Raw genomic sequence first — 15000 nt, forward strand, 5'->3', positions numbered from 1 at the left:
CCTCTGGACACATTCTCCCTCCTACAATCTGCCCAAGTGAACCATTTTGGGTTTGTCATTGGATGGACAGGGATTCTGAATTGGACAGATGTTCCAAGACTCCATCCAGTTGGTTGTTCGTTGTCCTTGAGTTGTATCATTTTTGGTAGTTTCATGTGTGGCTTTGTTTGACGTTTCATGAAACACCATGTTTGATAAACAAGTTTGATTGTGTATAGACTGGTGGGTTTGGATTTTTAGCATTTTAAAGTATTTTCCGAGCATTTTAGAGTAAAGTGCGGTATTTTATGTTAATGAATGCAGTAAATGTTAGGAATAACACAAAAGGAAATCCAGGCTATTACCTTTTTACAACAGTATAATTCATACTAAAATACACGAGGTAACGAGAGGCTCAGGTGCCGCTTACTCGACAAGTTAATGGAGTGGGCCATGCGCTAGAAAAGGTTGAGACCTGCTGACTAAAAGGGTCGTGGACGGACATGTCATAAAATGATTGCCAGTACAGATGTGGAAACCAAAATGGAAGTTAAAGAAAATGCGATAGTATGAGGAAATGGTTGATGGATAGAAGAGTTAAATGTGCTAGACATCAGAGGTCATGCAGCACTATGGTAAAGTATTGTGGCGAAAAGGGTGGACATAAGTTAACGATCACAATAAGATGTGTTAGGTGTCAAAGGTTGTAGAACGCTAGGATAGAATGGTAGTGTAAATGGTATACAGAGGGGGCAATTGGAATACAATGGGGATTTTTAAATTGGAATGTGGTTTGAGATATAGGGCGATCGGAGAGTATGTATCTGAGGAAGAGTAAGTAACCGGTATGACGAAACTGCACAAGAGCTATTATGAAACAATCAAAAGGTCATACGGTAAGAAACGATAGTTGTAGAAGTAGAAGAATCTAGAGAATGAAATAAGGGAACAGGGGAAAGTGGTAAAATATCATGAAGAATGTCAGGAGGGGAAGGGTCTGGAGAAGGACATTGTTGAGGAGTCACATGAGCATCTAAGTGGGGGTGTGCTACAAGGTCAGTCAGGTTGAGTGTAAAATTATCAGAGATAGCCCTAGGAAACCTCTGGACACATTCTCGTTAAGGGTAATGAGGAAGGAAGAGGGAATGGTGGTGCAAATGGAGGAGGAGCGGATGCGGTGTTTTTGATTGAGTGGGAAGAACAGGAGGAGGGGGATGGATATGGGGAAATATTTCAAATGTAGAGTAAATAGGAATAGAGGAATTAGACGGTGGATGAGGAAGTGGAGCATTCTCTTGGGTCATGTTTATAAACTTGGGGATGTCTTCAAGAGTTTCTGGAGGGGAGTTGGGTGGGGAGGTCTGAGAAACAAAGGTCTCCTTATGTGGAGAATAGGGAATAGATGTCCGAGGAGCAGAGGAAGAGGCGGGTGTAGGAGAGGATGTGGTAGGAGAAGGAGTGGAACGTTTAGATTGTCTGGTGCAACAGGTAGAATGTGGAGGAAGGGGAGGGGTAGGCACCGGGGAAGTGGTAGAGATTGGACTATCTGGATTTAAACTGAAATAGAGGGAGTAGAGATAGGATGGTTCGGAGTAGAGGGAAGAGATACTGGGGGAAATGCCGAGACTTCTTGAAAAGATGGGAGGGGAGCGGAGTGTAGTACAGTTTTGGAATACGTAAAAAGAGAAAAAGCTCTTCAACGTGCTTCGTGTCTAGTCTTACGTAGAGTGAGGTTTAGTTTGATCTAAGAACTGCTACCTCATGGTTCGAGCTTGTAAGCAGGGTAGCTCCTGTAAAATACATGATGGGAACCACCACAATTTGCGTGACTGTCCAGAGCAATTTGAACGGTCATGACCACGTTGGGCACATAGAAGGCAGTGGGTTGTGGTGCAACAGCGTTTGAAAGGGTGGCCAAAACGATTCTTGGTAATATTGGTATAGGACCTAAAGTGTGTGCACAGAGAAACCGGCGCCGATCCGCGCCAAGAATTAAACCATATAAACGAATGTAGGTGTGCACGGAGGAAGCGTGTTCGAGCGTGTCGGCGCCGGCAGCTATCTTCAACCCGCTTTCCTGTTTGCACGGATCATTCTTGCCTGTTCAACCCCCGCGGGTGGACGCTACTGAATGAAGAGCAGGATGGATGTTGATAGCCAATGTGGAATAAATGGAATAAGCACCACGCCAACAGGAATGTGGTGGAAAGGCTGTGGGCTGAAATCAGCCAGGAACTGAAGTGTAAAGGTAAGCAATTTACTATTATAATTATACTACTACTACTACTACTACTACTACTACTACTACTACTACTACTACTACTACTACTACTACTACTACTACTACTACTACTACTACTACTACTACTACTACTACTACTACTACTACTACTACTACTACTACTACTACTACTACTACTACTACTACTACTACTACTACTACTACTACTACTACTACTACTACTACTACTACTACTACTACTACTACTACTACTACTACTACTACTACTACTACTACTACTACTACATCATTATCATTAGCGCGCGCGTGGAAGAGGGGGTGGGTGACCGCTGTATATATAGTTGCAGCATAATGAGGAAAGATGTTTTGTCAAAAATAGTGCAGTTAGTTATAGAGATCAGTGAAACAAACTTTTAAACTTATGAACCATTTTACCTATATATATTTTTTTTTTTACTGCATACAGTTCAGAGTAATTCGGTTACTTAAGTAGCAAAAACACAGCTAGTGAAACTCTGTGATCTTAAACATGGTTTACTGTTTTGTTTGGTCCTTGTATACTAAAGGATACTAGAGTAAGAAAGATTTAAAGATTTCCCTAACATTAACAGCCTCGTTTGACGGTCTTCCCTGACAGTACATGTGATCATTTTGCTGAAGAGTTGAGACGGCAGTCTCAGTTAGGTGATTTACATCACCCTCTTGATCTATGATTGTGTTATGCACAACACATACATTTTACAATGTGATCAATCAAATCAACTTTGGTTTCCATACACTTTGACAGTAAATGCCATTTGCTGAATAAAATGCCAAAAGTACTCTCAGCAGTCTTCCTACACCTGGATAAACGTTGGTTGAAGGTAGTATCTTCAATAGTCAAATTACGTTCACCATACGGTTTTAGTAGGAAAGGTAAAAGTGGGTAGGCTTCATCCCCCACAAACACATGCAGGGCTTTGACGTTTGTATTTGGTAGGTAAGAAAGTTCAGGAATTTCTAGTTTTCTCTTTGTCAAGACAGTGTATGGTTCAGAGGCCTGGAGTGTACTACCAACATTTTGCTTTCCAAAGCCTTTTATATCAACAGCAATGAATTTGTAGTGTGTATCTGCAACAGCTTGAAGGACAATGGGAAAAAAAAATGTGGTAGAATACATTGATCCTGAATTTTGGGGACACTGAACAGGATATGTTTTCCATCAATTGAACCTAAACAGTTACAAAAATTCCAGATGCTGTAGAAATCTTTAGCAATCAATTTGAAAGACTCCTTTGTTGGTACTGACATGTGTTCCTCATGTAGTTCTACCCATAACAGTCTGCGATAACAGTCTCTGCAACAATCTTTCCCACCATTGTCACTCTGACCACGATCCTGTGGTAAGATTCATGTGAATAAGCAATGTCAATAAACAATGATGAATATGATTATGTAATCATTTTTGTTAGCCTTGCACAGCTTGAAAAAGTGTTTGCATGCATGTGTGTGTGTGTGTGTGTGTGTGTGTGTGTGTGTGTGTGTGTGTGTGTGTGTGTGTGTGTGTGTGTGTGTGTGTGTGTGTGTGTGTGTATGCTGTGTGTATGCTGTGCTCATTTTGTGTGTGTGTGTGTGTGTGTGTGTGTGTGTGTGTGTGTGTGTGTGTGTGTGTGTGTGTGTGTGTGTGTGTGTGTGTGTGTGTGCACTTTGTCTATAGAGTACTGTAAAGGCTTGAAGAATGTCTTTCCAGAATATGTATGTACAGTATGCATATTAACATAATACGTATTATTATCAAGCCTCTTTTACCAGTTCCCAAATCTTTTGTCTTCTCTGAAACACTGGTTAAAAAAATGGAAATATCTTAGAGACCAGTTTGCTGTTGAGTTTGGGAAATTTCCACCAGCTCGATCAGGTGAAGCCACAGGTGACACTCCCACATCATAGTGGCAGTATTTCAAGTTACTGCACTTCCTGAAAGACGTGAAAGTAAGAGGCTTCAACTGGAAATTTATCAGGTGTGTTAACCAGTGATACTGCTAAAATCACATTGCCAGAATCACCTCAAGTAGAATACCAAATGGGTATCATGGAGCGCCCCTTGGCTACGGAGAAAGGTATGTCAGCCTCTTCAGCCCACACTAAAGACACACCTGAACACGAAGATGAAGTTATGGAAAAGTAATGGCTCACTTCACCTACTACCCGCTCGAAGAAAAAGGGAGGCAGCAAACACTCTAAAACAGATGACTATAACCAGAGTATCTTGGATATTGAACAACAAAAAATTCAGTACTTGAAAGAAAAAATAAATTGCAAGCAAGACAAAGAAGATTACGAGGATCTGATGTTCTTCAAAAGTTTGTTACCTCATGTTAAAAGAATTCCTGCAGTGCAGAAGCTGACAATTAGAAGCTGCCTAGAACTTGTGCAACAGTCTGCATATCCAGTGCCTGCCATATCTCCCTTTCCAGATAACCATGGTTCATCTTCCTCAGCTTCTGCTTATACCCCACAGGTGTCTCCTTACTCCTATGCCCACTCTCCTAAACAGTCTTAATATTATGCCACAGATATGACTTCACAACCTATGTAGTACAATAACAGTCTTAGTATTACAAATATGTCTGTACTAGGAGAAATTCTTATGTTTTGTTATTAGGAATAATGATATCTGTATCTTTACTTTGTTGTGTTTATCAGTCCTATACAGTATAAACTATAGAATTCAAATAAAAGTGATTTGTGCCCTATGCTATCTATGATTATCATCCTATTAATAAAGTAATATGAAATTAATTTTAGCATAAGAATTTAGCTCACCTAATAGTAATGACAAGTCTTTCTTCAGGATGAATGGGTTGCTCGTGCCGGTTACACCATGTCTTCACAAGACAATGCAAATATATTACTCAATATTTTCTCTTACTCAAAGAACCACAAAATCTTGGCAAGAAAATTGTTTATTCAGTTACAAGAATTCCTAGACTTTATCTATAAACTCAAACATTGCAATACATCCAGGAACTAAACATTTTATCACAATTTTCAATTTGAAATTCTGCTAACTACTTAAGAGTACCAAGACAATAATTCTGAATCATCCTCTTTGAGCTATTTGCAATCAGCTGGTCTAGCAGTAGAGACAAGCTCAGCAACAAGACTGGAAACCTTTTCCATCACTTGCTACAAATGGTAACTATTACAGTCTCCTTATAATGAAGATTCAAGTGAGGCATAACAGAGAACAAAGTCGGGATTGCTTATCCACCTAAAAATAAAGGATTTGAAATGTGTTGTGTTTCACCCTCTGTCAGATTCTCATCATTAGTAGTGTTTATTGAGTTTTCTAAATCCATCTTCACGCCAGTTTCATGTCTGTTCATTTGTATGCATTCCATAAATAGAAAGGTGTTCTGATATAGGAAACAAATAATTTACTATCAGTTCATTTACAGTTTATTGCAACCTTTAGTGCCTGATTACAATAATAATGATCATGAATTGTTGGTCATGTCAAAAATAAATCTTTTTTTCTTTTTAATTTAAAAAATATTTTCAAGCACTCACCCCCAGTATTCAGCATTCACAGTTGATGGAAACACTGCCAAAAACCCTCAGTTAAAAGAGCCATCAGTTAAATTTCTCAGAATTTAATAGAAATTATAAAAAAAAAAAGAATCATGATCTGTCCCTCTTACATAATAACCTTTCACTACTATAAAATATTTCCATAAAATACAATTGCACTCTTTTTCTACTCAGAGTTGCCTGCTTGACAAGTATTGCACATGATATAATCAGCTGTTTTACAGAGTATATCAATGAGACTAGTTTCAACTGAGTGGCAGTTCCTTTGACTTCCACATCACCAATATCTGAATGTTCCCTAAAATTTAGGGAAGAATTCAAATGCATCCACACTACATCATATGCAAAATGATAACTTTTACATATAATGTCCTTTACTAAAATTTTGTGGGTGTACAAAAATCACACACAATTAACAGTTTTACAAAATAACAAAAAAACATCACCAAGTACTTTACATAAAAAAAGAAAAATCTAAAGAAAAATTATATAAAAAATGCCTTTTATCAGACATGTTCAGCACAGCTCAGAAAAAAGAAACACAACCTTATAGGAAATCTTAAAAATAAAATAAATGACCAAGGCAGTCCCCCTCTGATAAAACAACTTAATGGTCATCAAATCCTGGCATAGGATACTTCAGTGCAAATTCATTAACTTCAGCCTGCAGTGCCTTCACCTTTTCCTGGAACTCCGGCTCGCTCTCCAGTGTGGCCTTGAAAGCAGGCAATTTCTTTCCAGCTTTCTGGATAACTTCATAAGCAATGTTACAAGCACGATCCAGGAAGTCTACCACAATCTCAAATTCCTCATTCTTGAAGTTACGGGATGTAAGAGCTGGTGTCCCTGTTGGCAAGTAGAACACAAACCTTTTAGCATGAGGTATACTTCCATATAACGCACTCTTTACACCTTTCCTCAGATTGATCAGTTCTGACTAGTTTCTTCCTGCCTGACTCCCCACCAACATGCAACTAAAACCCAATGCTATGTACAGTCAGAAAAGAAGTACCCTTAGGACAAGCTAATATGAAAAATTGACGAAGTGGTGTGAAATAACAGGGCAAGCTAGTTAGCACCGTATCTGGTGTTAATAGAAAAAAAGCATTCAGTTCCTCATTGACCACAAGTAAAGGTAAAAAAAATTATTTTCTTTTCTTTTTTTTTCTTTTTTTATGGCAGTACTTCCACCTCTAAATCATCTAATTACTAATTTGCTTACTATTAACAGCATCTCACATATAAATCTATGTAGTAAGACAAAATATTTTTTATATATTACAATATTACATATATAAATATATATACATTTATAAATAAACATATATAATATATAAATATTTATTTATTTATTTATTTATATTTGTATATATGTATATAGATATGTATATATACATATATAAGTATATACCTATATATACATATATACATAAATATACAATATACATAAATAAACATACATATGCATATATATATACATATATATGTATATACATATATGTACATCTATATAAGTATATACATATATATACGTATATACATATATATACATATATATACATATATATACGTATATACACATATACATATATATAAATATATTTATATATATGTATACATACATATGCATATATGTATATGTATATCTGTATGTGTATATATTTCTATATATATACATATATAAGTATGTATACATATAAGTATATATGTAAATATATTTATGTGTATAAATAAATATATACATACATATACATACACATACATACCTATATATACACATATATATGCCTATATATACATATCTATATACTTATATATACACATATAAACATATAAATATATATATATATATATATGTATATATGAATATATGTGTATACATAAATAAATGTGTGTATATATATGTATACATAGATATGTGTATATATGTATATATACATATATGTATACATATACACATATACATGTATGTGTATATATACATATATACACATATATATACAACCATATATATACATGTATGTGTATATATACATATATACACTTATATATACAACCATATATATACATATATACAACCATATATATACACACACACATATATATATACAAGGGTAGATCTTTCAAAGGAAATTTTGAACAAGTGGGATGAAGACTGCAGCTTTTCTGCAGAAAATTGTGACGGGACGAAATAAGGCTCTACCAATACAATCCTGAGGACAAAATTCAATCAAAGCAGTAGCTGCCCAGGGGTGGAAGTGGACCAGTCAAAGCAAAATATGAGCATTCAAGAGGAAAGGTCATAGCCACTGTCTTCTGGGATGCAGAGGGGATTTTGCTGGTTGACTTCCAAGAGTAAGAAAACAAACACATCTGCTGAATGCGTTTTGAGAAAACTTTTTAAAATCTCAGAAAAACGTCCTGGAAAGCTACATCAACACATTTTCTTCCACCACGACAATGCACCCCCTCACAGCACTCAGCAGACAAGAGCTGTGCTATGTCAAATTTGATGGGAAATCAACCTTACAGCCCCAATTTAGCCCCATCCTACTTTTTTTTTTTTTTTTTTTCCAAACTTTAAAAAAACATTTAAAGGTACCAATTTTCCATCAGTTGAAGATGTAAAAAGCTGCTCTGACATGGTTCATATCATGACCCTTAGTTTTACTCAGACAGACTTAAAGTTTGGTACCAATGTTTGCAGAAGTGTATTGAACTTAACCCAATGCCACGGGGGAAAATTAATAAAAAATGTGGAAAAAGCTCTGCTCATTTTCTATATTTTTTGCGAAATGTCTCTGTATACAGATGGCTCTGCCAGTGCTTAGCCACAATTAATAGACCTTGTGACCTTACCTGATTTGAATTGGCAGGAAAAACTTAATTTTTACTAGTGCTATAAATATTGATGGTGTTATTTTTATTAAAAACATAATAATTATTATAATGTTATAAACATTACCAACCGCATAATAAGATAACGTAAAAGATTTTCGTAAATCAAAGAAATGGGTAAACAGGCGAGACAGGCAGTACTCCTAATTGGCTCGTTGGTGATTTAGTACAAGTATAGCCATCTATGTGTAAAAATAATCAAACAAGTAACTCACAGTGGGCATAGCACGTACATACACATCATGCCCGTTGGCATTGGGTTAATGGAGCATATGCTAAAAAATAAACATCATAGCTGAAACCATTTTTTCATACTGTCCTTTTTCCACAAACTTTTTGAAGCCCCCTCAAATATACATATATATGTGTATATATGTATGAATGTATGTATGTATATATACATATATATACACATATACATGTATATATATACATGTGTATATCTATACATGCATATATATATATATATATATATATATATATATATATATATATATACATATATATATATATATATATATATATATATATATATATATATATATATATATACGTATATATATATATATACGTATATATATATATATATATATATATATATATATATATATATATATATATATATACGTATATACATATATATATACACATATATACATGTATATATACACATATATACATGTATATATACATATATTCATGAATATATATATACATATATACATGTATATATATACATATATACATGTATATATATATATACACATATATACATGTATATATATACACATATATACATGTATATATATACACATATATACATGTATATATATACACATATATACATGTATATATATACACATATATACATGTATATATATACACATATATACATGTATATATATACACATATATACATGTATATATATACACATATATACATGTATATATATACACATATATACATGTATATATATACACATATATACATGTATATATATACACATATATACATGTATATATATACACATATATACATGTATATATATACATATATACATGTATATATATACATATATACATGTATATATATATACATATATACATGTATATATATACATATATACATGTATATATATACATGTATACATATACATATATACATATATATAAATATATATATATAAATATATAAAGGTATATATACATATATACATATGAATATATATATATATATATATATATAAATATATATGTGTATATACTTATATATACATGTATGTATATATATATATATATATATATATATATATATATATATTATATATATATATATATATGCACATAAACAATATATGCATGTATAATATATACATATACACATACATATATATAAACATATATACATTTATATACTTATATATACATATGTATGTGTATATATATGTATGTATATGTGTATATATAAATATAAATATATATATATATATATATTTGTGTATGTATATATATTATATATGTATATATATTTATATATATGTATATATGTGAGTGTATGTATATGTGTATGTGTGTGTATATATATATATATATATATATTTGTGTATGTATATATATTATATATGTGTATATATATTTATATATATGTATATATGTGAGTGTATGTATGTGTGTGTATGTATGTATGTATGTATGTATGTATGTATGTATGTATGTATGTATGTATGTATGTATGTATGTATGTATGTATGTATGTATGTATGTATATGTATGTATATATATTTAAATATATATATATATATAGATATATATATATTTGTGTATGTATATATATTATATGTGTGTATATATATTTATATATATGTATATATGTGAGTGTATGTATGTGTGTGTGTTTGCATATATATATATATATATATATATATATATATATATATATATATATATATATATATATATATAAATAATTTTCAGTATATGTAATTTGATGTACTAAATTACTTTTTTTTACCCCAAAATTACTTTTAATCATAAGAGTATGTAATTTATTTACTTGCAGGCAAAAATGTCAATTTTGGTATTTACTTAAAATATAAGATTATCAGAAAGTGACCTGCAAGCTGCTTGGAATCAGAAAGAAATATTTTCTTAAGAAAAATATTGAAATAATTATTTCTCTGAGCACTTGCTTTATTCAAGCAATTCCTGGGAAAAAAAATAAGGTAAAAAAAGAATTACATTCTACTAACCTAATCTCAAGCCACCAGGGGACAAAGCACTTTTGTCTCCAGGAACAGAGTTCTTGTTGACAGTGATATTGCACATGTTGCAGATGGTCTCAACTGTAGCTCCATCAAGACCTTTTGGACGTAGATCTACCAGAACCAGGTGGTTGTCTGTACCACCTGCCAGACAGGAGATAAATACACTCAGAAATTTACAAAAAAGTAAGTGGTTGTCTGTGCCACCTGTCAGATAGGAAGTAAAAAGGATATACACTGATATAAAATAACAGAAAGCCATCAAGTTACTTTGATGAACCACAACAAGGAAGGAAGACAAGTCAGAGTAACAAGCATAACCATGTAATTACTCAGTCCAACCCAAGATGAGCCTTACCCGAAACCAGACTGTATCCTCGCTTCATCAGTGCTTCTGCCATTGTGTGGCAGTTGCTCATTACTTGTTCCTGGTATGCCCGGAATTCTGGTGTATTGGCCTGGTTGGAAATTAAGGTATGCAATGAAATACCCAAGAAAGAAGGATGGTAAATCACCATGGCCAGTTAATGCTTTGAAAAACAGAGATGCTAAATACATGAAGATACAGCAGAAGAATAAACAAAACAGAGATACATTCACATGAATAAAAATAATTAAATAGAACAAAATTTTGTGTTAACCTCACCTGCCTTAGTGCAACAGCAACCCCAGCAATAGCATGATTGTGGGGACCCCCTTGAAGGCCAGGGAAGAGTGCAGAGTTGATGCGCTGCTCAAGGTCATACATAATCGGCTTTCCTGTCTTCTTACTGATCGACTTTACACCACGACGGTAGAAGGCCAGTCCAGCCCTGTGATAGGAACATTGAAAATTTTATTTATTATCATAACCTTCTAATATGCCTATTAGGAAATACTCTAAAATTTGGAAACTTCTAGTTCTGCTTCCTTTATTTAATCTTTACAAACAAAATAAATATCTATTGAGATATTCATGATCAGTATTGATACTGCATTTAAAGATATAACAAAATAAACATGCAATGTAAAAGATCAATATTGAAGAATGCAAAAAACATCAATTTAGAATCTTCAGATAAACCTTACATTTTACAAACTTCAAGAAGGCAAAATAAAAATACAGGTCATATTGCAAAATCACCTAGCGCTGAGATAGATACATAAATATAAATGTATAGATATATATGTTTATATATGTGTAAACAGAAAAAACAAATATTGGATAGATACATAAATATAAATGTATAGATATATATGTTTATATATGTGTAAACAGAAAAAAAAAATATTGGATAGATACATAAATATAAATGTATAGATATATATGTTTATATATGTGTAAACAAAAACAAAAACAAAAAATATTGGATAGATACATAAATATAAATGTATACATATATATCTTTATGTATGTAAACAATCACGAGACACAACTACTTGCCTGGGTCCTCGTAGTGTCTTGTGGGTGGTAGTGGTGACTGCATGGCAGTAGTCAAAGGGTGAGGGGATGACATCGGCAGCAACCAGCCCAGAGATATGGGCCATGTCTGCTAGCAGGACTGCCTTTACTTCATCACATATCTTAAACAGTTAAAAGAAAAAAAAAAGGATTCCTTAGTATATGATACATTACAATTTTCTCTTATGCATGTGATTGCTATAAAAATGTACAAAAAAATGTCAATGAGTTAAACCAAGAATCACTGTGACGATTCAAAGAAATTCCATATACTGTCACAGACACATACAAATGTGATAAACAAATTAGATATGCATTATAAAAATATGTATATACATAAATCTATAGTTACAAAAGTAATAGAATTCAATTTCAACCAAAAACTACTATGTACCTAGAAGGGAAGGGGAGGGGGGAGGAGGAGGAGGAGGAAGAAGAGAAGGAAGAGAAAGAGGAGGAGAGGAGAAGAAGAAGGAGAAGAAGAAGGAGGAGGAGGAGGAGGAGGAGGAGGAGGAGGAGGAGGAGGAGGAGGAGGAGGAGGAGGAGGAGGAGGAGGAGGAGGAGGAGGGGAGAGAGGAGGAGGAAGAGGGGAGAGAGGAGGAGGAGGAGGAGGAGGAGGAGGAGGAGGGGGGGGGGGGAGGAGGAGGAGGAGGAGGAGGAGGAGGAGGAGGAGGAGGGAGGGAGGGAGGGAGGGAGGGAGGGAGGGAGGGAGGGAGGGAGGGAGGGAGGGAGGGAGGGAGGGAGGGAGGGAGGGAGGGAGGGAGGGAGGTAGGGGATGGGGAAAGGGGAGGAGGAGGAGGAAGAGGAAGAGGAAGAGGAAGAGGAAGAGGGAGAGGGAGAGGGAGAGGGAGAGGGAGAGGGAGAGGGAGAAGAAGAAGAAGAAGAAGAAGAAGAAGAAGAAGAAGAAGAAGAAGAAGAAGAAGAAGAAGAAGAAGAAGAAGAAGAAGAAGAGGAGGAAAAGGAGAGGAATGGAAAGACAAAGAAATGAGGGAGGAAGGAGGAGGAGGAGAAGGTGGAGGAAGATGAAGAGAAGGTAATAACAATAAAGAAATATATATAAAATTATCAAAATAACAATAGCAATAAATGAATTTAAAAAAAAATCGACCAAAATTGCACACCTACAGGGAAAGCACTTTAAGTGACAATATTTTCATTCCAAGAGCAAGTTTCAACTCCCGTACCTGATTCTACAAAACATTCAGAGGAAAAAACTAGAAGCTGTGAGCAAAGGCAAAAGGCATATTTCCTACATGTACCTTCAGTTCCTTCCATAGTTGATAACAAGAACAGGTGTATTTTTCCCTTTAAAGTAGGTACACTTTCTTTGGTTACCCTTGTTCATCCTACAGCATTTTGTAAAATTTTCTTTCTCCTTCCTACCTTTTAGATATACTAATCCTTTTCTAGTGCTATCAAAAGGCATTCTGTTAACCCCTTGCCGACAGGTACGACGGGTAGACACGTGCTATACCCACTGTTAGTACTTGTTTGATTGTTTTTACACATAGATGGCTATACTTGTACTAAGTCATCAATGAGCCAGTTAGTAGTACTGCCCGTCTCGCCCGTTCACCCTTTTCTTTGATTTACGAAATATTTTACGTTATCTTATTTTGCTGTTACTAATATTAAAAATCATTCTAATAATTATAATGTTTATAATAAAAATAACACCATCAATATTCATAGTACTAGTAAAAAATACGTTTTTCCGCCAATTCAAATCACATATGGTCACAAGGCCTACTAATTGACTCCTTTGTATCTATGGCCAGACATTTCAAAAAAAAATATAGAAAATGGGCACAGCATTTTCCCCATTTTTTGTTCATTTTCCCCGGCGGCATTGGGTTAAACAAAACTATTTGTATCAACATTTACATAATCTGCTGAGTTTTATAAACATTTTGGAGAATTTTTCTCAATAACATGAACCTTTGTTTCTTTACAGTGGATGCTGTATTGTTTCCTACATGACCTTATTCCTAGAATAAAAGGAGTTTGTTCACAATCAAAGCCTATATCTCAAGTCCCTCTACAGGATTTGAAACAGTGTTTTACCTCTCTCATCCTCTTGTAATCAATCAGCCTCGCATATGCACTAGCACCTGCAATAATCATTCTTGGGCGGAAAAGCCGAGCAGACTCATGGAGTTTGTCGTAATCAATGCGTCCTGTGCTGGGGTTGAGCCTATATGGCATTGACTCAAAGTAGATGGATGTTGCCGAAATTCTCTTTGTATCCGTCATGAAGCCGTGTGTTAAACTAAAATATTACGATAAAAATGGGTATTACTGTTACCATGGAAAATAAAGTGTTGCAAGTACAGTCTATATTGGAAAAATAGGGGAAAATCAGATAAACCAAGTATGAAATCAGAGCCTTAAAGTGAAAATACAATACATTCTCCATTTTCTACCTTTTTTTCTGATCATTCAAAAGTTACCTAAGCCTTTTCAACATCAAATCAAACCAGAACCCAAATAGGAAATATGATCTAAGAGGCAGCATCAAAGGACTAGAGGAGAATACGACAATCTTCTCAGAGCCAAATTCTAACATACTTCATGTACCCCAAACCACTCACTGTCCACCATCTGGGAGA

The 15000-nt window shown here is 34.2% G+C and overlaps 1 protein-coding gene across 1 annotated transcript in view; it reads right to left on the reverse strand.

Moving 5' to 3' along the window:
- Nucleotides 1–5646: 5646 nt before the first annotated feature.
- LOC125041862 (serine hydroxymethyltransferase, mitochondrial-like) overlaps nucleotides 5647–15000 on the reverse strand; it is a 23470-nt gene continuing 14116 nt past the window's right edge. The window contains exons 4-10 of the mRNA XM_047637226.1: nucleotides 14983–15000; nucleotides 14456–14660; nucleotides 12374–12513; nucleotides 11597–11762; nucleotides 11309–11408; nucleotides 10939–11094; nucleotides 5647–6637 (exon numbers count right to left, since the gene is read on the reverse strand). The exon at nucleotides 14983–15000 is cut by the window's right edge and continues 152 nt beyond it. Coding sequence (XP_047493182.1) covers nucleotides 6399–6637; nucleotides 10939–11094; nucleotides 11309–11408; nucleotides 11597–11762; nucleotides 12374–12513; nucleotides 14456–14660; nucleotides 14983–15000 — 1024 coding nt within the window. The 3' untranslated portion in view covers nucleotides 5647–6398. The remainder of the gene's footprint in view (nucleotides 6638–10938; nucleotides 11095–11308; nucleotides 11409–11596; nucleotides 11763–12373; nucleotides 12514–14455; nucleotides 14661–14982) is intronic.

Source organism: Penaeus chinensis, chromosome 31 (assembly GCF_019202785.1).
Source record: "Penaeus chinensis breed Huanghai No. 1 chromosome 31, ASM1920278v2, whole genome shotgun sequence".
NCBI lineage: Eukaryota > Metazoa > Arthropoda > Malacostraca > Decapoda > Penaeidae > Penaeus > Penaeus chinensis.